The sequence below is a fragment of the Nelumbo lutea genome, chromosome 6 (genome assembly GCF_056320005.1).
Source record: "Nelumbo lutea isolate HS-2025 chromosome 6, American lotus-T2T, whole genome shotgun sequence".
Lineage (NCBI taxonomy): Eukaryota > Viridiplantae > Streptophyta > Magnoliopsida > Proteales > Nelumbonaceae > Nelumbo > Nelumbo lutea.
This window is the reverse complement of record NC_142689.1, coordinates 33563090-33588813: the sequence shown is the minus strand read 5'-3', so window position 1 is coordinate 33588813 and position 25724 is coordinate 33563090. Positions and strand designations below refer to the sequence as shown.

The 25724-nt window shown below is 39.9% G+C and overlaps 1 protein-coding gene across 3 annotated transcripts in view; it reads right to left on the bottom strand.

The window, feature by feature from the left end:
* LOC148848444 (pre-mRNA-splicing factor of RES complex protein) overlaps positions 1-25724 on the bottom strand; it is a 60207-nt gene that overhangs the window by 26006 nt on the left and 8477 nt on the right. For all 3 annotated transcript variants that reach the window (XM_088951007.1, XM_088951009.1, XM_088951008.1), the window contains exon 6: positions 152-255. In XM_088951007.1, the coding sequence (XP_088807133.1) occupies positions 152-255 (104 nt within the window). The remainder of the gene's footprint in view (positions 1-151; positions 256-25724) is intronic.

Sequence of the window (25724 nt, the reverse complement as noted above, 5' to 3'; positions counted from 1 at the left end):
TGTACCCCCTAAATATTTTATTTAAATGACTATTTTATCCAATAAAAAACAAAGAAACAAATCTTTAGTTCAGCTACTTCAGCTGCTATCAAATGTCCCCTTAGTTTATCAAATAATCCCAGTTCAATCATGAGTGGTTTTGTAGATTTACCTGGTACGTGCAAATGGTCTGTCCTTCTCAAGTTCTAACTCCTGTTGCCTAGCTTCAGCTTCCCTCTTCTGAGCCAAGCCTTTGCCCCATTCTAACTTCTTTTCCTGACCAAGGTGACAGGAGGACTTATCAAATCTGAGGGTCAAATAATGAAAAAATTTATAATGTAACATACTTTAAAAACCAAAGCGTGTAATTTTAAGAAAAGAAATAAGTAGAATACAAGCAAGAGATTATGCAAATACAAAGATAGATGATATAGATTATGGTACATAAAATCAATTTGTTGAATGCATGGCATTCTATACTTAATAGTTCAAGTACAAATGCAATAGAGATAACTTGTCCCTTTTTCTTTTCATCTTTCTCAGAGATAATCTAGTTGAATTGCAAACTGTGATCACAAGCAAATTGCACTATGATTTGAACACTAAAGCTAGTACAATAGTTAAAATTTATTAGTACCATGCAAGTATTTTATTTCTTTTTTTGAAGATAAATAAAAAACAGAAATTTATTAGAAAAAGAAAAGAGAGGAGAATACAAGAAAGGGTGATAAAGATATCACCCACCAAAAAAGACATAAAAAATCAACACCAACCAGCCTTCCAATAATAAGAACCTCCCAAGCCCCAACCCAAATCTATGAAGACATCAAAGAGCCACCCAACAAGACCTCGACACATCCAGAAAATTCAAACTCACCCAAACCCAAAAACTAAAAAATACTCCGCCCTGAAAGAAGCTGAAAAGGAATCTTCAACTCTTGATGGTTCAACATTATTTTCCTGATGAACCTTCTTCCCTACCTTTCTCACTTTATCCAAAACTACCTCACCCTCTTCCTCTTGGCCTTTATCAATCTTTTCACAACCTCCACTCTATTTCTCCAACTCTCCCCTCTTCAAATTATTTTCTTCTTCTTGAGAAACCAAAGCCATCTCCCTTAAATTCCTCTTAGAATCTTTCCTTCAAAATATCAAGTGAATTGATCTTCTCAGTACCTTTCTGAACTTTGTTGTTCGTCTTCACACCCTTCCTATAGACTTCTCTTGAATTTATTGATTGGACCTGCAACCAGAGGACCATCCTTCAAACAATTAAAGACTTTGGTGACTTGAACCAAGTGTTCACTGCATGCACTTTTGTATTACTTCATAGATAAGATTTAGTCCAATAAAATTCTGCAAAATAATTTCAGATTTAAGCAAAGAAAGAAAAGGAAGAGGAAGACAGCGAGAAAGAAGAAGAAGAAGATGGAGAAGAAGGGAGAAAAGAAGAAGAGTTCGATTTTCACCTCTCTCAACTTTTATTAATCTTACTAAAACTGCTCAAATTACAAGTCTGCCCTTAAGTGGGCAGCCAGCTCATCAATCTACATGAAAAAAGGATTTACAGGCCCATAAAGAAAAGCCCATTAACAAACAAAGCAACATGGAAGAACAATAATGGGCTTGGGCCCCAAAGCAACCCTTAATGTGCCCACCATCAACTCGAAGACATCTCCTGAACTTCACGACTCTCCTTCAAAATCTGAAAACTCACAAAGGCTCACTCTTTCCACCTCTTACCCTTGTTGAGCACTACGGACATTCTCCAAGCTTGTTGAAGCATCTAAATCTGACAACACTACCTCTGTGGTTTCACCACAAGAACAGTCATTCACCACCACATTCATCGAATCCAAACTTGCCATATTCCCTGAAGAACCCAAAAAACGTTTCTTCACCATGAGACAAACACTCGTATTGATGCATAACCCCCACTCAATCTTGCTTAGGTGCACTTAGATTTGTGGAATTAACCATCTTTGATGCATTATGTCCATCCATCCCCATCAAATGGTGAAGAACTCGCCCTACCATCTTCCACCACCGCCCTTTCTTCCACCTTTTGAATAAACCTGGTGATGATCCATTCCCATTTCTCATCGTTCTCCTTTTTCTCAATGCTTCAACAAGCTTGGAGAATGACCATTCTGTCTCGATGCATAACCCCCACCTCATCTTGTATGATTGTGCAAGTATTACACAATCAGACAATCTTTTACTCTCTACGTGCTTAGTAAGAAGTTCCAAACTCGACATTAATGTAATGAATTATAAACTTGGAGCCATGTTTAATGAAGATTCTATTTGTATTGTTCAAAAAGGAAAATCCATTAAATGAAGGATCAACACTTCACTTGGAAAGAAAGTTGAAGACAAACACTACATTTAGTTATAACAAATACAAGAGAAAAGAAAACAAAATAGGAGAGAGAGAGAGAGAGAGAGATTTTTAGGAGTGGGACCAGTTTTGCCTCAACTGTCATTTCTCTTTTGGTTTCCCTTGTCAGTCAAACTGAAGAAACTCACCTTCTTTTATATTTTTTCCCTTTTGCTTCAGTTTTCTTCTCAAACAAATGGACACCAAGAGGATTTAGTCCATGGTAGGGCTGTACAGTGTTAAAAGCACAAGGCGCAAAAAAAGCGCAAGGGCCAATTTGCGCCTGAGGCCAAAGTCAGAAAATTCAAAAAATATTAAACATAATGTTAACAAAAAATATAAACTTAATTTTAAAATAAATGTTTTAAATAACCTATTATCTAAAATTAAAATACATAAACATAGCATGTAAAGCATATTCAAATGAAAATTTAAAAATAAAAGCAAACATATAAAGCATTTTCAAGCATGTAAAACCCACAATCTCTTTTCCTCCTTAATTGCATTGCTTCAAGTAGCTAATGTGATGTAAAACATATTGCATTCTTGATTCTATGAGTCGCCTTTGTACCAAGCCCCTCAAGGCAAGCCCGAACAAGTATATGTTGGGTCTGAAATTCTTATTTCTCACATAAAAATAATGATTTTATAACTTTTATTGCCTTTTAAGAATATATTTATTGCAATGAATGAATGAACATCATTAGCAAATAGGCGCAAAATTTTAAAAATGTGCACGCCTGGGCTGAGGTGCAAGGCGCATCAGGCGCACGCCTAGGTGCACCAGGCGTGCGCCTTTTCAAAGGGGTGCGCCTAGGACCTGGGCAAGGCGCATATCCCAAAATGCGCCTCGCCTGTGCGCCTAGGTGCGCCTTTTAAATCACTGGGGCTGTAAACGTTGTCCTTTTGTCAGAGATCAAATTTAAGTCCAATCAGGTCAAGGCAATCCAAATTAATTAATTTATTATTGAATCAAGTACGGATCCACCCCAATACAATATAAATGTGGGCGAGTGGGTTTGCATAAATTAATATATATTTATTAGGAAAATTGGTTGGCATGTTGTATTATTGCTAAATAAGTATATGTTTACTTCAAATTCATTTTATTACTAATATATGGTTTCTGATAATTTCATAGTACTTTTTTTATAATTAACTACGGCATTTCATTGAGAAGGAAAACACCCTACTGCCTATAAAAAGGAAGGACTATAAGAACAAGAAGGCTTGTCTCGGCATAGCCTTAATACAACAACAAAAACAGACTTCTACATGATACACCCCAGCCCTAGACAACCCCAATCAAGTAATTATCTCCCAACCCCTGCTCTTGTTAAAGAATCTGCCACCATGTTTGCACTTCTAGGAGCCCATTTGAATGAGATATTCAATGTAGCACCTAGGTATTTACCCAGCCTCACCAACAGTCTGCACACCTACAGAGCCTTTTCTTGTGTTACGTTACCATCCAACCTGTAACAGGTTGACAGTCTCTTTCCACAATCACACCACTCAATCCATGCTGCCACAGCAATTTTACACCTTGAATTAGAGAGCTAACAAATCAGTTCTCAGAGGATTACTTTAGAAATAACGGGCTGAATGGGCCTTAGTTTCTTTGTTTTTCTTTAAGTTATGTTTATGACTTGTGTTAGTAGGTAGTGGGCCTTAGTTATGGGCCTGTTTTTTCTTTTTTTATTTTTTTATTGCTGTCTTTAGTGATAGATGCCCTACTAAGGACACTCATGTAATTATCCCTATTTTTTACAACAAAAGAATAAAAGAGATCATTGGAGGAAGAAAAGAGGTTTTGAACTACTCTCTCTTCTTCTTCCTTTCCTTCCATCTTCTTCCTCCATCACTTCTCTCACTTCAATCTCCTTCTTTTCTCCTGTTTCTTTTCTTTTAATTCAGATTCTTGCAGGTGTCATTTACAACTTGGTATCAGAGCAGGTTCTCACGTTCTTTTCTTTCTTCTCCCTTTGCCCATACATAATGTATATGGAGAATTGATCAGCTGATTTGGGAGCAGATTATGTAGCCTAGTTGGGAGGGGTTTTGGAGAGATTTTGTGAAGTTTTTCATCCCCAATTGAAGCCCGAGGCAAGTTCTTGGAGTTTTTTCCCAAAAACCCTAGACAACTGGAGAAAACTAGTTACAGGTCCTAGAGACACTTTGAAGCTAGCGCTTAGGGATCAAAGGGTAGCCTTTTGGTTTTCATTAAGGGCAATTTGAGTTTGACAACGTTCTAGAACCTCTAGTAGGAGTGATTGAACTTTCTCCTCTTCTTCCATTCGAGTAGGTCTTATGAAACTCTAGATTTGGTTGTTTGAAGAGTAGTTTTTTGCCTAGATAGCAAATCTAGCTTAGTTGAGACTTATTTTGATTACCATTTCACTCAATGGAGCAAACTAGAGGAGAAACCAAATATCCCACAGATTCCAGGTTTGGACATGGGGGGTCAATGGAGAATCTTTTTGAGGCAGTGGCCACTATGAAGCTAGATGGGACCAATTATTTATCCTTGTCTCAACCTATTAAGATACATGTGTGTAGTAGAGAGAAATGGGGTTACATCACCGAGAGCAAGAAGAAGCCGAGGGAGGATGACCCTACCTATGAGAGGAGGATGAAGGAGAACTACAAAGTAGTGGGTTGGTTAGTGAATTCTATGCAGCCACATATTAACTAGAACTACTTGTGGATGGAAACTGCAAAGGAGATATAGGATAGTGTCACAGAGACCTATTCCCAAAAACTGAAAGTAACCTAGGCTTACAAATTGAATAATGATGTGAATAATCTAAGATAGGGGGAGAAGCCCTTAGTCGTTTACTTCTCCATGCTAAAATCTCTTTGGTAGGAGATTGATTTGATGGAGACTGTGGACTCAACCCGGAGTATGATATTGTAAGACAAAATGTTTTGGCAAAGGATGAAGTGTCTTTATCTCAGGCTTATGCTATGGTGAGTAGTGAGGAGAGTAGGAGATAGGATCAATTTGTAGAGCAACAAATGGATCACTATGCTAATGTCAGGATGAAGCCGAAGGTCAGCACTGGAAAGAAAGAAGTTGTTTGTGAATAATGCAATAAGCCTAAACATACTAAAGACACCTATGGAAGCTACATCCAGAGCTTATACCTGCCAAACTCAAGAATGCAAACAATGGACAAAGGAATGAGAATGGGAAAGGTGGAAATGCAAATGAAGCCACCTCCTCACAGAGTGAGCAGGAAATAATTAGTCACCTAGAATCTACTGCAACAACACCTACTTCATCAAAGATAGTTCCCTCTTCATTTGCATATGCCCATTCAAGTATCCGTGCTACTGTGAATCATGTTTCTATCTCAGGTAATCGTAGGATCCCTTAGATAATTGATTCTAGTGCCCATAACCATATGACTATCGTGTACTATTGGAAAACGTGGGGTTACTGGTTCAGATCTGAAAATAGAATTGTATATATTCCTAGGATTGTGGAAGGATTGATTTATAAAGTTTTTTCTTTCTATTTCTTTCTTTCTATTTTTGTACTTTCTATTTTCTCTTCTTTCTATTTTTTCTTCTTTCCGTTTTCTTTTCTTTCTATTTTTCTTTCTTTCTACTTATTGCACCAGCTTACTGTATAAATACGCCCATTGGCAATAGAATGAAACATATCAGTATTCTACCATTCCAAAACATGGTATCAGAGCTCTAGATTTGTCAACCTTGAGATTTTTCCGGCCTTCATTGCCAGTTTTTTGTGTTGTTCTCTTCTGGCCTTCAGTGTTGATCTGTAACCAGAAGTGTTCCTTTATTCTCCTTTCCTGTTGGCCTTATTTTTCCTCCATTAACAATGTCCGACATGACTGCAACAAGTGCTCCCGTCCAAAGCGATGAAGGAGCAACAAATTCTCATCCTCACACTGGTGATTTGCAGAATATTCAGGCAACATATAGACTGAATGGCCAGAATTACTTGAAGTGGTTACAACTAGTGCGTACCTATTTGAAGGGAAAAGGAAAAATTAGTCACCTCCTTGGAACAGGACCAAGGTTGGGCAAGCCAAATTTTGATGCTTGGGATGAAGAGGACTCATGATTATGTCATGGTTGTGGAGTTCAATGACACCCGAGATCAGTGATACTTGTATGTTTCTTCCCTCTGCAAAGGCTATTTGGGATGTTGTCCGACAAACCTATTCCAAAGCCCATGATGCTACTCGTGTCTATGAGGTCAAAGTGAAAACTGTGGCGGCCAAACAAGGGAGCAGGAGTGTTATAGAGTATGCAAATCTGCTGCAAAATTTATGGCATGAGCTTGATCATTATCAGGTTCTTGAGACAAAGTGCACAGATGATGCTGTGATCTTGAAGAATTTTATTGAAAGAGATAGGGTGTATGATTTTTTGGCCATACTGAATGCTGAATTTGATCAGGTCCGAATACAAATTCTTGGCAAAGAAGAAGTGCCTCCATTGAATGAAGTCATATCCCTTGTCAGAGCTAAGGAAAGTCGTCGTGGAATCATGCTTGAGCCTAAAGATCCCGAAGGCTCAGCCATGGTGGCAAGGGGAGGAAGTTACAGTGGTTCAAAGGGTTTGAACAATCTGGCTCGTGACACAACCACCCGTGACTCTAACGATAACCTCTGGTGCACCTATTGCAAGAAGCCCAGACACACGAAAGATCGGTGCTGGAAACTTCATTGGAAACCTCCCACATCCAGCAAGGAATGGGGAAATCGAGGAGTTTCAAAAGGAGTTCAACAGGCCCATAATGTCTCCACAACCCCGCAACAAGAACACTCAAGTCAGGGACCATTTAATGATGAAGAAATTGAAAGGCTAAGGTGCTTCCTGAAATCCTTGAAACCAGGAAGTGATTCTACCTCTCTTGCTCTCTCAGGTGAGTCTTTATCTCTAGGATTACATGCCTCGGCTAGTGTTTTTCCATGGATTCTTGATCCTGGAGCTACTGACCACATGACACCCTCTTCACTACATTTTCTCACCTATACACCCTGTCCTATTAATAGAAAAAATTCTGTTGTTGATGGTTCTTTCACCACAATGGCAAGGATTGGGAATATTCAAATTACTCCATCCCTATTACTTAAAAATGTTTTCCTAAGTTATCCACTAGCCTTATCTCTATACATAAACTCACCCAGGATGTGAACTGCAATGTTGTGTTCTTCCCTTCTTACTGTGTATTTTAGGACCAGGTTTCGGGGAAGAAGATTGGACTTGCTAACGAAAGAGATGGACTCTACTACCTTGAAGCAACCAGCAAATCATCTCACACAGTTATGCATGTTACACACGAGTCATTCTTATCTACCTCCAATAAAGATTTAATTTGGCATCATCATTTCCGTTTTGGTCATCCTTCATTTCCTATTTTAAAAACAATGCTTCCTTCCTTGTTTAAAGGAATTGATGTTGAAACATTTCATTGTGATGTTTGTGAACTTGCTAAGCACAAAAGGGTTTCTTTCCCAATCAGCAATAAAAGATCTTCAACTCCTTTTTATTTGATTCATTCGGATATATGGGGCCCTTCTCAAATTCCCAACATTACTGGTTCCAGATGGTTCGTCACCTTTATTGATGATTGCACTAGGGTCACATGGATTTTTCTTATTAAGTCTAAATCTGATGTGGGTACGATTCTTCCCAACTTTCATAACATGGTCCAAACTCAGTTTGGTGTGAGAATTAAAAGGTTTCGATCTGATAATGCTACAGATTATTTTAATCAGAATTTGTCCCCATTTTTTCAGAAAGAAGGCATTGTGCATGAATCCTCCTGTGTTAACACTCCCCAACAGAATGGGGTAGCTGAGAGAAAAAATGGCCATCTTTTGCAAACCACCCGAGCCTTTCTCTTTCAAAATCAGGTGCCAAAACAATATTAGGGGGAAGCTGTCTTTACTGCTGCCTACACCATAAATAGACTACCATCTAAAGTTCTTGACAACCGAAGCCCAATACAAGTCCTTTCTCAATTTTACCCTGATATTCGAGCCTCAAATAATCTCACACCAAGAATTTTCGGTTGCACTGCCTTTGTTCATGTCCATAATATGGGAAAATTAGACCCACGAGCAATCAGGTGTGTCTTCTTGGGATATTCCCCAACTCAAAAAGGTTATAAATGTTATCATCTAGCCACCAAAAAATTCTACACCTCCATCGATGTCACATTTGAGGAAGGAAAATCTTTTTTCACTCAACCTTATCTTCAGGGGGAGCCCTCATTAATGGAAGATAAGGCCTCGGATCTACTCTCCCTAGATGTATTACCCTCCTCATAGACATTCAATCGTCAAGAATCACATCCCTCTGAGTCACATTCCTCTAAGCTCCACATTCCCGAGTCTCAACAAGAGTCAAACAACCTGACCATTGAACCAAATTCGGACACTGTTAACCCCACGAATGATGTGCATGATAATGTGAGATATATGCAGGTTTACTCTAGGAGGAAAAATCCAGATCCTCAACCTGTGCAAGTCCAAGATTCAACTCTAATCCAGATCCTGAACCTACACCTTCACAATCTGAGTATGAGTATGACCTACCTATTGCACTGAGAAAAGGAACCAGAGAATGTACCAAACGCCCATTGTACCCTTTAGCCAAATATGTATCATTCCAAAGATTCTCTAAATCCCATAAAAGTTCTCTAGCCAGCCTTAACACCATTCCAATTACTAATACTCTAGCTAAGGCACTTTCTAATAAGGAGTGGAGAAAAGCCATGAGAGTGGAAATGGAGGCATTAGAAAAGAACAACACATGGGAAGTTGTGGATCTATCAAGAAACAAAAAGACGGTAGGTTGTAAATGGGTGTTCACAATTAAGTACAAATCTAATGGGTCATTAGAAAGGTACAAAGCACGCCTGGTAGCCAAGGGATATACAAAGACTTATGGGGTAGATTATCAGGAGACTTTTGCCCCAGTAGCTAAAATGAATACACTAAGGGTGTTACCGTCGTTGGTTGCTAACTATAATTGAGATTTGCAACAGTTTGATGTAAAAAATGTGTTTCTCCATGGTGATCTAGAAGAGGAGATATACATGGACATTCCATCGGGTTTTGGAGAAGGCATTAAAGGGAACAAAGTTTGTTGGTTGAAGAAAGCACTATACGGTCTCAAACAATCTCCGAGAACATGGTTTGGAAGGTTTACGAAGGTAATGCTGAGTACAGGTTACAAGCAAAGTCAAGGTGACCACACATTGTTTATCAAACACACTGCCTCAGGGGGAGTTACTGCACTATTAGTCTATGTGGATGATATAATCGTTACTGGGAATGATAAAAAGGAGAAGGAAGCATTGAAAAACTACCTTGCCAGAGAATTTGAGATAAAAGACTTGGGGAGACTAAAGTATTTTCTCGGAATTGAAGTTGCACATTCTAAACAAGGCATCTTTATCTCTCAACAAAAGTATGTTGCTGATCTTTTGAGAGAAACAGGAAATATGGCATGTAAACCAGCTTCCACGCCTATAGATCCCAATCATAAACTTGGAGAAGCCAACGAGAATGCAAGTGTAGACAAGGAGATGTTCCAAAGACTAGTTGGAAAACTCATTTATCTTGCACATACACGACCGGATATTGCATATGTTGTAAGTGTAATAAGTCAGTTTATGCATAATCCTAAAGAAGTTCATCTACAGGCTGCTCATCGAATTCTGCACTATTTGAAAGCCAATCCAAGAAAAGGAATTTTATTCAGAAGAAATGGAGGACTGGCTCTTGAAGCATATACAGATGCCGATTATGCAGGATCTCTAGTCGATAGACGGTCCACTTCTGGTTACTGTACCTTCTTAGGAGGAAACTTAGTCACTTGGAGGAGTAAGAAGCAAAATGTAGTGGCTCGGTCAAGTGCAGAGGCAGAATTCAAGGCTATGGCATAAGGAGTGTGTGAATTACTCTGGTTGAAGATAATTTTAGAAGACGTGAAGATTCCACGAGAAGAGCCTATGAAACTATATTGTGACAACAAGTCAGCCATCAATATTGCTCACAATCCTTTTCAACATGACAGGACGAAGCACATCGAAATTGACCGACACTTTATAAAAGAGAAACTGGACAGCAAATTGATTTGCACTCCCTATGTGTCTACAAAATGACAACTGGCCGATGTACTTACTAAAGGGCTCAATAGTACAGACTTTCGGAGAATTGTAGCCAAGCTGGGAATGGAGGATCTCTGTTCACCAGCTTGAGGGAGAGTGTTGGAAAACGTGGGGTTACTGGTTCAGATCTGAAAACAGAATTATATATATTCCTAGGATTGTGGAAGGATTGATTTAGAAAGTTTTTTCTTTCTATTTTTGTACTTTCTATTTTCTCTTCTTTCTATTTTTTCTTCTTTCTGTTTTCTTTTCTTTTCTATTTTTCTTTCTTTCTATTTATTGCAGCAGCTTACTGTATAAATACGACCATTGGCAATAGAACGAAACATATCAGTATTCTACCATTCCAAAACATGTACCATATAGTTTCTACTTACCAGTTTTTATCTAGTCGAGAAAAAATCTCCCTTGTTGATGGCTCTCTTGCTCTAATCTCTGGTAAAGGAAAAATCAGAGCTTCAGAACCCTCACCTTATCCTTAGTCCCTCATGTTCCTAAATTAAACACTAATTCACTTTCAATTAGTAATTTGACAAAATCTTTGAATTGCAATGTGACCTTTTTCCCTTCTTACTGTGTTTTTCAAGGCATGAACTCTTAAAAAATGATTGGGAGTGGCCATGAGGCGAATAGGATACACTTGCTGGACATGCCTAGACAAAGTCAAGTATCACCTCCGAGAGCAGTTTTTGGTTCAAATGTGTCAGTTTTTTTTTTTTTTTTTGGAAAAGGTAAGGTAACTTTATTCAAAACAAAAGAACATACAAACAGAACTCGGACCCAGGAAGGCAGTCTAAGAACAACAAAGTTACAAGCTCCAACAGGAGTGAGACCGAAATAAAAAAAGGCAAATTCAGATTTCTGAACTCCTCAGTAACAGAGACCCAAGAGATCAGCTTGCCCATTGCTCTTTGCACTATATCTTCAGAACTTTTAACTCTATTACAGAAAATCCTATTGTTCCTTTCAGTCCAAATGGACTACAAAACTACTGCAGGGGTGGTCCTCCACACTAATTTTTCCTTCTTACTTGAGACTTTTACTTTCCAGCAGCAGAGTAGCCCCTTGACCGACCTAGGCATAACCCAACTGATGTCCATGGATTTGAGAAAGTGCTCCCACACCTGAGAGGAGATCGGACAGTGAAGACACAAATGATCTGTAGCTTCTGGAAGAAACCCACAAAGACTACAAGAAAGATCCATTATTTGAATGCCCCGCCTCTCAAGATTAGATCTGGAAAGGCATTTGTCAAGGGCCACTATCCACACCAGAAAATTGGATCTTGATGGACTTGTAGGATTCCAAATTTGAGTAGCTAGAAAATCAGTGGGGCCCAAGCTGCACAATTTGGAAGCTAGGGATTTGATAGAAAATTCACCATCTGGGTTCCATTTACAACACCATTTGTCTTCCAAGAACAGGTCTATCTTCTGCTTCTGAAGAAGATCCATCGGCTCCATAATCTCTTCCAGAAGAACAAAAACTCTCAGCAACTGAGGAATCTTGGTTAGAAGCACACTGGAAAAGGAGAGGAAAGGAATCAGCAAGTGGACCATCCAAGCACCAAGGGTCCTTCCAAAATTTAGTTATATCCCCTTTACCAATCTTGACTGAAATCCCTTCCAAGAAAGTAGAGAAATTCTTCATGAGCCTTTCCAAAGGGAGTTGCCCCAACTTGGAGGAGGATCCCTAGATCTCCAGTTTCCCCAGTCCACCCCATATTTACCAGCTATAAGGGATCTCCACCAAGCATTCCTTACAAACGAAAACCTCCAAACCCACTTACTAAGGAGGGCTGAATTAAAGCTCTTCAACTTCCTTATTATGTTATGTCAGAGTCAATCATTAATATTATGTTATATCATTATCATTTGGGTCATATTTCTTTTTCTTCGTTGAGCCTTTTGTTTCCAGCTTTGTTTAAAGAAACTAAGTTGTCAAGTCTACATTGTGAGTCATGTGAGTTGTCAAAGCATTGTAGAAACTCTTATTCTGCAAATAATAAAAGATATACAATTCCTTTTCATATTGTTCACTCTGATATGTGTGGGGGCCATACCATTTACTTTGCATGGGTGGTTATAAATATTTTATTTTGTTTATTGATGATTTTTCTCATTACACCTAGCTTTATATTATTGTTCCCATGCTGAAGTACCCAAACATGTAAAACAATTCCATAAATTAGTGCTTACCCAATTTGATACCTGCATCAAGATATTCCGATTAGATAATGCTAAGGAATATTTTGAGAGCGATCTTGTGTCATACTTTAAGAAGTGTGGGGTTATACATCAAAGTTCCTAACCTCGTACTCCATAACAGAATCGGGTAACAAAGAGAAAGAATCAACATGTTGTTGAAGTAGCCAGGAGCATCCTTTTTGCCTTCCATGTTCCAATGAGATTTTGGGGTGATGCAATGATAATAGCTACCTACCTTACTAACCACATGCCTTTTCAAGTCTTGGGGTTCAAATCTCCCTTTGTTGTCTTGTTTCCTGAGAGTGAACTGTTTCCTATTCCCTTGTGTGTCTTTGGATGCATGCGTTATGTTCATGTCCCTAGCTCTCAGAGACATAAGTTTGAATCCAAGGCCGGGAAGTGCATTTTCTTAAGGTATGCCTCCACACAAAAAGGCTATTGCTATTAGATCCCACTAGTGGAACTTGTTTTGTCTCCATGTATGTTACCTTTGTAGAATCACTTCCATTTTATGGTCATTCTTTTGAGGGGGTGCATTCCGTTGAACTGTTTTCTTCACCACTTCCTCTACCTTCTCCTGTTGATCCTAAGGTTGAGTCTCCTATGGTTCCTTCTGTTCTAATGGCAGAGCCTTCGTCTCCCAATTCTACCATTCCTGCTCCTCCTCCTACTACTACTAGTCCTCCAGTTTTCATTACCCACCCTATTGTTCAAAGGTGGTACCAGAAACAAAGACTACGACGTGATCAAGTTGTTCCCTTATCTATAGTTGAGCCTCAGACACTCTCAACCCCTTAAGAGAGGACAAGTCCTTCACCGCATGCTCCAAAACCTCCCTTCCCAGAATTGAACCTACCTATTGTTGTTAAAAAAGGTAAGAGGAAATGTACAACACATTGTATTTCGAAACACCTATCGTATATCCTGTTATCCCCATCTTATTATTCTTTTTTAGCCTCCATTTCTTCTCAAGCCTATACGGCTATACCCAAGTCAGTTACAGAGGCCTTGTCTAAGCCATAATGGAGGGAGACTATGAGAACTAAAATAGAAGCACTTCGTAAAAATCATATTTGGGATATTGTGGATTTGCCTCATGGGAAGGAACTAGTGGGATGCAAGTGCATGTTCACTATCAAGTATCATGCTAGTGGCCTATTGAGAGATATAAGGCTTGACAAGTAGCAAAGGGTAATACTTAGGTATATGGAGTTGACTATATGGAGACTTTCTCAACAGTTGCAAAAATGACCACAATGAGATTTGTGTTGTCCTTGGCAGTGAGTTATTACTGGCCCCTTTTTTATCAATAACAGAAAGCTTTATTAATGAATAATACTTGTGAAATTTAATCACAGAAAAGGGGAGTTAAACTATCTTAACTCCCCAACAACAAAAGGACAAAGAAGAAACTAAAAATTAGTCCAAAACAAAGAATCCTTAGCCACCCCTTGCTTAGCTAACCCATCAGCCATTGAGTTAGCACTTCTCTTAGCCCAGTTGTATTTCACATCTAAATCCTTGCTCAACCATTTAAATTTTTTCTTCTCATTGTTGTAGCTCAACAAACCACTGTTGTCTCCTTTCAACCACCTAATCACCACCTCCGAGTCCCCCTCAATAACTAAGCATCTAATGCTTAATTCTTGCTCTTTGGATTCCTTCAAGAACTGCTAGAATTTCGGCCATAAGAGAGTCACCCTCTCCAATTGGCCCAGAGAACATGGCAATAATATACCCCTCCTCATTCCTAAACACACCCCCAATCCCAGAAGGCCCTGGATTCCTTAAGCTACATCCATCAAAATTCAATTTTATGAATCCAGCAGGAGGGAAGTACAAGAAGGTCTATAGGTCCTCTTACAAAGAGCAACAGTAGCTACCTCTTTCCACTTTCTCAACAAGTCAGCCATAGAAAATTCAGACAATATCTCCATTGATTTCAGCCAGTGAGCTACCCTTAATTGTATCAAGTCTATTAGGTTTTCTGTGGTTCTTTCCTTGTCTGAAAAAATTTGTGAGTTTCTTTCTTCCCATATTGACCAACACACTGCAGCCCTAATGCTTCTCCACATAACCTTCCCCCTTTTCTTAGGCCACCTAATGAACGAGGGAGAGAACAAGCATTGCACACTCACGGGGGGATTCCAAGTACACCCAAAAAGGAAAAACACCCACTCCAAAACAGTCATAGTAACTGGACAAGTAACCATAATGTGGTAACCCGTTTCCCCATCAGCTTTGCAAAGAATACACCTATTGGGAAGTAAACAACAATTGGGCCTCTTTCTTTGAAGCAAGTCATTTGTGTTAATTCTTTCTAGGAAAATTTCCCAACAAAAACTACCAACCCGAGGAGGAATGGGTTTGCTCCAAATCTCTTTAATAGGGAATGACAACCCAAGAGGAATAGTAGGTTAAACTAATGTCTCAAAAAACAAAGCACAGGAGAATGAGCCAAAGGAGGAAGGGGTCCAGATTCTAGTGTCTTCCTTACTGGGGTTCAAGAAAACATTTTCAAGGATGGCTAGCAAAGATGAGATGCACCCCAAATTTGTATTCCTAATTGCCCTTCTTAGGCCCAGATTCCACCCAAAACCAAAAGAAGAATCAGAAGGAACTAAGAAAGAGGAGATGGGTTCATTTTTCAAACCTGACAAAACAAACAAGGAGGGAAATTGGTCTCTCAAGGGTAGGTCCCCAACCCAAACTTGCTCCCAGAATTTTATTCAATTACCAAAGTATTATTGGCCCTTATTATCAATTTGATGTAAAAAATGATTTCTGAAGTGGACGCTTGACTAAAGAGACTTATATGTCACTTCCACCGGATATGTATGGTAAGGAAATGCAGGGCAAGGTATGCAAGTTGAAGAAACCTCTTTATGGCCTCAAGCAATCCCCACGAGCTTGGTTTGATAGATTCAAAACTGCACTTGTTGAGTTTGGCCATACACAAACACAGTCTGACCATACCTTGTTTGTGAAGAGGAGAGGCACTCATGTTACCTTACTCATTGTTTAGGTTGATGATATTATCGTTACAGGGAGTGATATAGAGGAAGTACAGGCAATCAAGACATTCCTTAAATCAGAATTTGAAATTAAGGGTTTAGGAGAATTAAGATATTTCATGGGAATCAAAGTTGCTAGGTCTAAAGATGGCATCTTCATCTCCCAACGTATGTGTTAGATCTTCTCACGGAGATTGGGAAACTAGGTGCCAAACCTCTTTCTACACCTATTGATTCCAACCATAAATTCTCAGTTGATGATGGTGAACTTTTGGCAAACAGGGGAGTGTTCCAGAGACTTTTGGGGAAGTTTCTATACCTTTGCATAACACGACCAGATATCTCATATGTGGTTAGTGTGATCAGTCAATTTGTGCACTGCCCTAGAGACACATATATGGTTGTTGTCTACCGTAGAACGAGTTTTGTGTTACTTGAAGGGAACTCCAAGAAAGGGTATCCTCTTCTCTATGCATGGACACATGAAGCTAAAGGCTTAAACAAATGTCAATTGGGTTAGTAGTATTGATGATATGAGATCTACATCGGATTAATGTGCCTTGGTTGCAGGGAACATTGTCTCCTAGAGGAGTAAGAAACAGTCAGCAGTAGTCAAGTCTTCGGTTGAGGAAAAGTACAGGGCAATGGCACATGGAGTTTCAGAGTTGTTATGGCTCAGCTCTCTTCTAGAGAAGATGGGTATTATACATGATAAGCTGTTAATGCTTTATTGTGATAATCAAGCTATAATCAACATAGCTCACAACCCAGTTCAGCATGACAAGACAAAACATATTGAAGTTGATCAGCATTTTATAAGAGAAAGGGTAGCTTCAAGATAAGTTTGCCTTCCTTTCATCACCTCAGAGCAACAGTTAGCAGATATTCTAACCAAGGATGTCCCCAAGACAAAATTTACAACCTTGTGTAAGCAAGCTGGGCAAGATTGATATCTATGCTCAGCTTGAGGGGAAGTATAGAGATAATGGGCCGAATGGGCCTTAGTTTCTTTGTTTTAAAGTTATTGTAGAGAAGATGGGCCGAATGGCCCATAGACTGTCATTTCATGTTATGTTATGTTTCTCTCTGTTGTGGGCCTTATTCTGGGCCCATACTCTGTAATATTCTGTTTTTTGTATTTTCCTGCTCACTCAAGGGCCTCTCTGTAATTTGTCAAAGATTAACCTATTAATAAGATGTTTAGAGTGTTAGAGAGAGGTTATGTTCGAACTTCTTACTCTCTAACACTCATTGCCGCCAGCTCTCTCTTCTCTTCTTCTCCTGTTTGTTCATTTTCTGGTTTGCATCTAATCTCAAACAGTTCCATACATCAAGTGGGCTGTTTTTCAACTTGGTATCAGAGCGAGCCATTGCTTGGCGTGTCCCTCATGTGGTTCTAGTTCAGCCAACTACATGAGGAGGTTCTAGGGCTGAAAGTTTACAGTCATCCGCCTGGTTCTTGGAGGTCATTGGAGGGTGCCCAAGTTTCTATACACTTGGAGAAGGGTTCGGTGACCAGGAAGAACTAGAGAGCAAGTTGTTTGGCCTGATTTGAAATCAGAGAAAAGGACTTTCGAAGTTATCTTAGAGAACAAGTGTTCGGCCTGGTTTATAGTTCAAACCAGAGAGTCTCTTGCTGTAAGTCTTTTCTCAGTTCTTTGCTGAGTTATTTTTTGTTATTTGGGAGGACTGTTAAAGCATTCAAAACACCTCCATTCGGTGCAATTTTGCTGGACTGATTTCTGGGTTATTCTGGAAGTGTGGTTCGGCTGTTATTGGGCTTCCAAACTGCCAAAAAAAACTGATCTAAATTGAATGGTACAAGCCTCTACTTTAGTTCAGCTGCTTCTTGGACTTAGACAAAGTGTTCTTGAAGTGATTTCTGCTTGTTAACAGTGAAGTGTTGACTGTTGCATACATAGTGTTTGTAAAAAGTCCTCTTAGGTTTTGTGGACTGTTTTCTTTGTTCTCCTTGGGAAATTATTGTTGGGAACCAAGAATACATATTGTTTGGAGGCCTACTGATTGTTCCTTGAAGGCTGAATCATAGTTTCTCCTCTTTGAAAGTGCTGCCACCGAACTTGGTTCTCACGGCTGTCAGTTCTGAACTGAGTTTGTGTGTTGTTGTGTTTGCTATTGTTTCAACTCAATCTGAGTTCTTTGAAATCAGATCACTTTTAAAGGCCTGCCGAAACCCTAATTGAAGTTGTTACATAATGGACTTCTCAGAAATTGAGAACAAGAGCACTGCTGAATATGGACATAATTTGGGAACTACAACTGATTCCTTGTTGGCTGTAACTACAGTTAAATTGGATGGAACCAATTATTTGGCCTGGTCACAATCCGTAAAAATTCATATTTGCAGTAGAGGAAAGTGGGGGTTTATCTCTGGGAGCAAGAAAGCTCCCCCAGAGGAGGATCCCTCTTATGAGAAATGGGTGCAGGAGAATTACACAGTGATTGGGTAGCTTGTGAACTCAATGCAGCCACAGATTAGCCAACATTACTTGTGGATGAACTCGGCTAAAGAAATCTGGGATAGTGTTACAGAAACTTACTCCCAGAAGTTGAATGTTGCCAGAGCTTACAAACTGAGAAGTGATGTGAAGAATCTAAGATAGGGGGACAAGTCACTTGCAGCATACTTCTCAGCCCTAAAATCTATATGGCAAGAGATTGATTTGATAGAGGCCGTGACATGGGATACCCCTAAGGATGCTGAAACATATAGGAAATTGGTTGAAAGGAATAGGGTCTTTGAGTTCTTGACAGGGCTGAATTCTGAATATGACATTACAAAGCAAAACATCTTGTCCAAGGAAGATGTTTCATTGTCTCAAGCATATGCTTTGGTCAGCAGTGAAGAAAGCAGGAGGCAAGTGCAGGTTCAAGGGGTCAGTATCAATGATCATTTTGCAAATATGGGAATCAAACCCAAAGGGGTTACAGGAGCCCCCAGTGGCACAGGAAAGAAGGAGGTGGTGTGTGAATATTGCAAGAAGCCGAAACACACTAAGGACAAGTGCTGGAAATTGCATCCCAGTCTTGTCCCTATCCGATTCCAGAAGAATAATGACAGTAAAAAGACAGGAAGTGCACATACAGCCACAAGTACAGATACAAAGTTTGAGTCTGCAAGTGCACAATTGGAAGCCATGAAAGCTGATTATGAGAAGTTTGGAAGGATGATCAGCCAGCTTGAAGGTGTAACTTCATCATCCAACCCTTCTGGAAGTCCAGCCACCTCTGCATTTGCTCACTCAGGTATAAGGGCTTCTGCTAACCATGCATCTACCTCAGGTAATCCCAAGACCCCTTGGATCATTGACTCAGGTGCTTCTGATCACATAACCAACATTTCCACTTTGTTTGTGTCATATGATTTGCTTCCTGGTCGTGACAAAATCACCTTAGCTGATGGTTCTCTTGCCCCCATTTCTGGCAAGGGAACTGTCAAGCCTACAGGCTCTTTACTTTTATCTTCCACTCTTCATGTACCTAAGTTAAATACCAACTTGTTATCTGTAAGTAGCTTGACCAAGTCATTGAATTGTTGTGTAACATTTTTCCCTTCTCACTGTGTGTTTCAGGACCTGAAGTCTCGGAAGGTGATTGGGAGTGGCCATGAAGCGAATGGAATATACTTGCTCGACACCCCTGGCCAATGCTTTGATCATCCCAAGAATGCTGCTTTTGGTTCTACTTCTTCAGAGTCAATCAGTCAAATTATGTTGAGTCATTGTCGGTTGGGTCATTTACCTTTTTCTGCTTTAAGTCATTTGCTTCCCAAACTGTTTAAGGGAGTCAGTGTGTCCAGTCTCAATTGTGAGTCATGTCAGTTGTCAAAGCATTGTAGAAAAAATTACCCTGTGAACAATAAAAGATCATCTTTTCTTTTTCATATTGTACACTCTGATGTGTGGGGGCCTTACCACTTATCCTCTATTGGGGGCTACAAATACTTTATCCTGTTCATTGATGACTTTTCTAGATTCACTTGGATATACTTAATGAAATCCCGAGACGAAGTCCCGAGACTTGTAAGGCAATTTCATGAGCTTGTTTTGACTCAATTTGGTACCAGAATTAAGGTTTTCAGATCTGACAATGCAAAAGAGTATTTTGAGAAGAGCTTATCCTTGTATCCCTCTGATATGGGGGTTATTCACCAAAGCTCCTGTGTTAGAACCCCTGAAAAATGGAGTTGCTGAGAGAAAAAATAGACATATTGTTGAAGTTGCAAGGAGCCTTTTATTTGCCTCACATGTTCCCACAAGATTTTGGGGTGATGCTGTACTTACTGCTACCTATCTCATAAACCGTATGCCATCCAGGGTTTTAGGGTTTAAATCCCCCTTCAGTCTTCTTCATCCAGATAAGGATCTCTTCCCAATTCCTCTTCGTGTGTTTGGTTGTACCTGTTATGTTCACATTCCAAGTGTGCAGAGACACAAGTTTGAACCAAAAGCCCACAAATGCATCTTCCTCGGTTACTCCCCCACACAAAAGGGTTATTGTTGTTTTGATCCAAAGACTGGCACCAGACATGTCTCTATGGATGTTACCTTTGATGAACTTTCTCCTTTTTATGGTTCCTCTCAAGAAGGACATTGTCAACAGGGGGAGAGTCTGTCACAAGTTTTTGCTCTTCCCCTTCCTGTCCCAGTTCAGTCTCTTGACAAATCTGTATCCTCACAAAATGAATCAAAGGAGGATCAGCCACTTCATTCCTCTTGTCCTAGTGCTCCTATTTCTTTACCTCCTCGTCCTACCCATAATCCTAAAGTGTATCAAAGGCAGAGATCCAGGAATGAGCAAGTGGTTTCCCTTACAACAGATGAGGCTCATACCCTCCCAATCACAGATGAGATAACAGGTATTGCTTCAGCTCCCTTGGAATCCCCCTTCCCAGATCTTGATGTCCCCATTGCTGTTAGGAAAGGAAAGCGGAAGTGTACTACACACTGCATTTCCAAACACCTTTCTTATGACCTACTTTCCCCTTCATATTGTGCCTACCTCTCTTCAGTTGCTTCTAACCCCATTCCTAGGTCTGTATCAGAAGCTCTTGGGATTCCAGAATGGAGAGATGCCATGCAGGCTGAAATGGATGCTCTACATGAAAATGGTACTTGGGAGGTGGTGGATTTGCCTGAAGGGAAGGATCCAGTTGGATGGAAGTGGGTTTTTACCATTAAATACAGGGCAGATGGGACTATTGAGAGGTACAAGGCCAGACTTGTTGCAAAGGGCTACACACAGACATATGGGATTGACTATCTGGAGACTTTTGCCCCTATTGCTAAGATGACATCTGTGAGGGTTCTTTTATCTCTGGCAGCTCACTTTGATTGGCCTCTCTATCAGTTAGATGTAAAGAATGCATTTCTGAATGGTGACTTACATGAGAGGGTCTACATGTGTCTTCCTCCAGGAATGTATGGGAAAGATATGCAAGGAAAGGTATGTAAACTGAAGAAATCTCTTTATGGCCTCAAACAATCTCCTAGAGCCTGGTTTGAGAGATTTAGAGCTGCACTTGTTAAATTCGGCTATGTTCAGACACAGTCAGATCATACTCTTTTTGTGAAGAAAAGTGGGTCTCTAGCAGTGTATCTCATTGTGTATGTTGATGACATTATAGTGACTGGTGATGATGCCTCTGGCATTCTGGGCCTTAAGTCTTTCCTCCGTACAGAATTTGAGATTAAGGATCTGGGGGAGTTGAGATATTTCCTTGGCATAGAAGTTGTCAGATCCAGGGATGGGATTCTTATTTCCTAGAGGAAATATGTCCTTGATTTGTTGTCTGAAACTGGAAAATTGGGTGCAAGACCAGCTGCAACTCCTATTGATATGAGTCACAAACTTTCAGCTTCGGATGGAACTTTGTTGGAAGACAAATGGGTCTTTCAGAGACTTTTTGGGAAGCTTTTGTACCTGTGCATGACTAGGCCAGATATCGCGTATGCTGTCAGTTGCATTAGCCAGTTCATGCATGCTCCTAGAGATACCCATATGGCAGCAACAGAACGGATTTTGTGCTATCTGAAAGGCTCTCCAGGAAAAGGAATTCTATTTGCCAAACATGGTCATCTGAAACTTGAAGCCTATACTGATGCTGATTGGGCTGGAAATATTGATGATAGAAGATCTACTTCAGGGTATTGCAGTCTGGTGGCTGGTAATGTTGTCTCTTGGAGGAGTAAGAAACAAACAGTTGTGGCTCGATCCTCCGTAGAAGCAGAATATAGAGCCATGGCACATGGAGTCTCGGAATTATTGTGGCTAAGGTCCTTAATGGAAGAACTTGGGGTAGATCATGACAAACCCATGATGTTGTACTGTGATAATCAGGCTGCCATCAACATTGCTCACAACCCGGTACAACATGATAGAACCAAACATATTGAGGTTGATAGACACTTTATTCGTGAAAGAGTCTCCTCCGGTGAAGTGTGTCTTCCATTCATTACTTCTGAAGGACAACTGGCAGATTTTCTCACCAAGGGCATTTCCAAGGCAAGGCTTCAACATGACACTGGCAAGCTGGGCATGATTAACATCTATGCTCAGCTTGAGGAGGAGTGTAGAGAAGATGGGCCGAATGGCCCATAGACTGTCATTTCATGTTATGTTATGTTTCTCTCTGTTGTGGGCCTTATTCTGGGCCCATACTCTGTAATATTCTGTTTTTTGTATTTTCCTGCTCACTCAAGGGCCTCTCTGTAATTTGTCAAAGATTAACCTATTAATAAGATGTTTAGAGTGTTAGAGAGAGGTTATGTTCGAACTTCTTACTCTCTAACACTCATTGCCGCCAGCTCTCTCTTCTCTTCTTCTCCTGTTTGTTCATTTTCTGGTTTGCATCTAATCTCAAACAGTTCCATACATCAAGTGGGCTGTTTTTCAACTGTTATGTTTATGACTTGTGTTAGTAGGTAGTGGGCCTTAGTTATGGGCATGGTTTCTCTTTTTTTATTGTTGTCTTTAGTGATGGACGCCCTACTAAGGGCATTCATGTAATTGTCCTTATTTTTTACAACAAAGGAATAACAGAGATCAATGGGGGCATAAGAGAGGTTTTGAACTACTCTCTCTTCTTCTTCCTTTTCTTCCATCTTCCTCCATCACTACTCTCTCTTCAATCTCCTTTTCCCCTGTTTCTTTTCTTTTAATTCAGATTACTGCAGGTGTGATTTACAACTGTTATCTTGACCTGCTAGTCATGAGAAGCTTAGTATTATGTTACCACCATGATCTCTCACACCTCCCATCCCAAATGGCCCCAGATTTCCAAGGCAATAGCCATTAAAGTTGAATTTAACCATCCCTGTTTCTGAAAGGCTCCACTCCAGCATCATTTTTTGTTTACTCGTTTGAAAACCACTTATAATCCACCATTTGCTTAGAATATCATCTAAGCTCACCCCTTTGAACTCTTCTATGACCAAAGCCAATAAGCAACCTCTATCATTCTTATGTTTCTCCTCAAATTCTTACATTTCTTTCTTTCTTTTTTTTTTTTTTGAAAGGTAAGGTAAATTTATTAAAATTAACTCAAAAAAAGTACGGAACAGAACCCGCCCACAAACAGGCAGGTCTGAAAGACTCCCACTACAGACACCAGATTGATTGAGTTCTCGATAGATGAGTTACATTTGAGTTTCTGAATTCAGGAGTGACTGAGATCCAAGAAATCAGTTTACCAACAGCCAGCTGAACTATAGCCTCTGCCCCTCTCACCTTTTGATTAAAAATTCTGTTGTTTTTCTCAGACCAAATGGCCCAAATCACAGCTGCAGGAATTGTGGTCCATACCACTTTCCCTCTTTTCTTCAAAATGCTGATTTTCCAACAGCAAAGTAACTCCTTAGTTGATTTAGGCATGACCCAACAATCCCCACCGTCTTCAAGAAATGATGCCACACCTGAGCAGCAAACGGGCAATGGATGCATAAATGGTCTGTAGTTTCCAGATGGTCATCACAAAGGACACAAGACTTATCCTGAATCTGCAGCCCTCTTCTTTCAAGATTGGTGCGGGACAGACATTTGTCCAAAGCCATAGTCCAAATAAGAAAATTAACTGTAGAAGTACAGATAGGATTCCAAATCTGTTTTGCAAGAAAACCTTCCACTGCCACTCTGCTACCAAGCCAATTAGCCATTGTTTTGACTGAAAAAACACCATCCTTGGACCAATTCCAAATCCACTGGTCATCTTGATTATGGTCAAAGATTTGAGCCTGTAGAGTTTCCAACAGATTTGAAGCTTCTTGTATTTCCCAGTCAAAAAGACCTCTTCTGAACTGACGAGCCCAAATCACTTCATTACCCAAAACTGAGTAAGAATCAGCAACCAAGACATCCTGGTTGGAGGCACACTGGAATATACGAGGGAATTCTTCTGCCAAGGAGTGATTGCAACACCAATGATCTTTCCAAAATTTAATTCTTTCACACCACAACCCCCACAAAACTCCCTCTTGCACACATTGCCAAAGAATCTTTTGCTTTCAAGTGCAGTTACCCATTATATCTGTCTTGAATAGATCCAACACTTCAGATGGTGGCTCCCTCACCGAACCAAAGAACAACAATGTTGTCAAAGTCTATAAGCTTGGGAGCAATGTAACAATATATGATCAGTGCTCTCCCCATTCTTCAAGCATAGGACACACACAAGAGGGGAGAGAAACCAATATTTCCACCTCGTTTGGAGTCATTCAAAGGTGCTAATGATTTGTTTAGCAGCCTCCCAGCAGAAAACCGACTTTGGGGGGAATTGGTCCTTGCCACAACTTTTTAACCAGAAAAGAATGATCCTCTTGCAAGGGATAAAAAGTTTTGAAAAAAAGCACAAGTAAAGATACCCTAGGGAATGGGAGCCCATACTCTCATCAACACCCATAGGACAAAGGTTAACCTCTTTAAGAATGTCAAGCAAAGGAATCAGCTCAGAGGTTTCAGAATGGGGAAACCTCATTCTGGGAAGGTTGTAGACTCCATCTCATTCCCTTCTAAGGTTCCCATCTCAGCAATTGTTTTACTTCTGGAGTTCGAAAGGTTGTAGACTCTAGGAAGGATTGACAAAATGGGGAATTTCCCCACCAAGTATCCTCCCAAAACTTCACACATTGTCCTGGGATAACATCATATCTAATATGTTGCAAGGAAGTAATGCTTTTAATTACTCGACTCTAAGTCCCACCCATTTGGGTGTAACCCATAAATGCTTTTAAACACTAAATGCCACAATGCATTCCTTTCAATAGGAAACCTCCAAAGCCATTTAACCAATAAAGCCATATTCCTCTCCTTATCTTTCCAATCCCAAGTCCTCCATTTCTCTGGAATTGCGCACCTCCACCCATTTCAAGAGATGATTACTATTATTAACGGTATGCAATATTCAATCCAACCTGAATCCAATGGATAAGATTTTTTTCAAATCTGAATAGTAATGGATCAAATTTAGGTCTAATTACATCTGATTTGAATATGATCCATTGGCAACCCCAACACCAATAGGTATTGGTGACTCAATACAGGCTGAATCTCTAGCCCTACTTCAAGGTCTAAAGATGGCTGAGCAGATAGGAACAACAGACTTAGAAATAGGAGACTCACTACTGGTCATTTCTTGGGCTAAAAACATCACATCAGCTTGGAAGCTCAAATTTATCTTCAGAGAGATTGACATACTTGCAAGGAGGATCAACTCTCAGTTTGGTTGGGTCAAACGGAATGCAAATGGGATGACAGATACCCTAGCAAAACAAGGGGCAAATAGATCTTCATTGTACTGGGCAGAATTGTAGTTGATTGCAAGTGGTTTCAGATTAGATTAATGCTACTCTGCAACCTTTAACTATTGTAACCGATTTTCTCTGTTATCAAATAAAAAATTTCTTGCTGATCAAAAAAATAAATAAAAATAAGGTTCTACAGAGATGAGGGCAGACAAACATGGTTTGTTG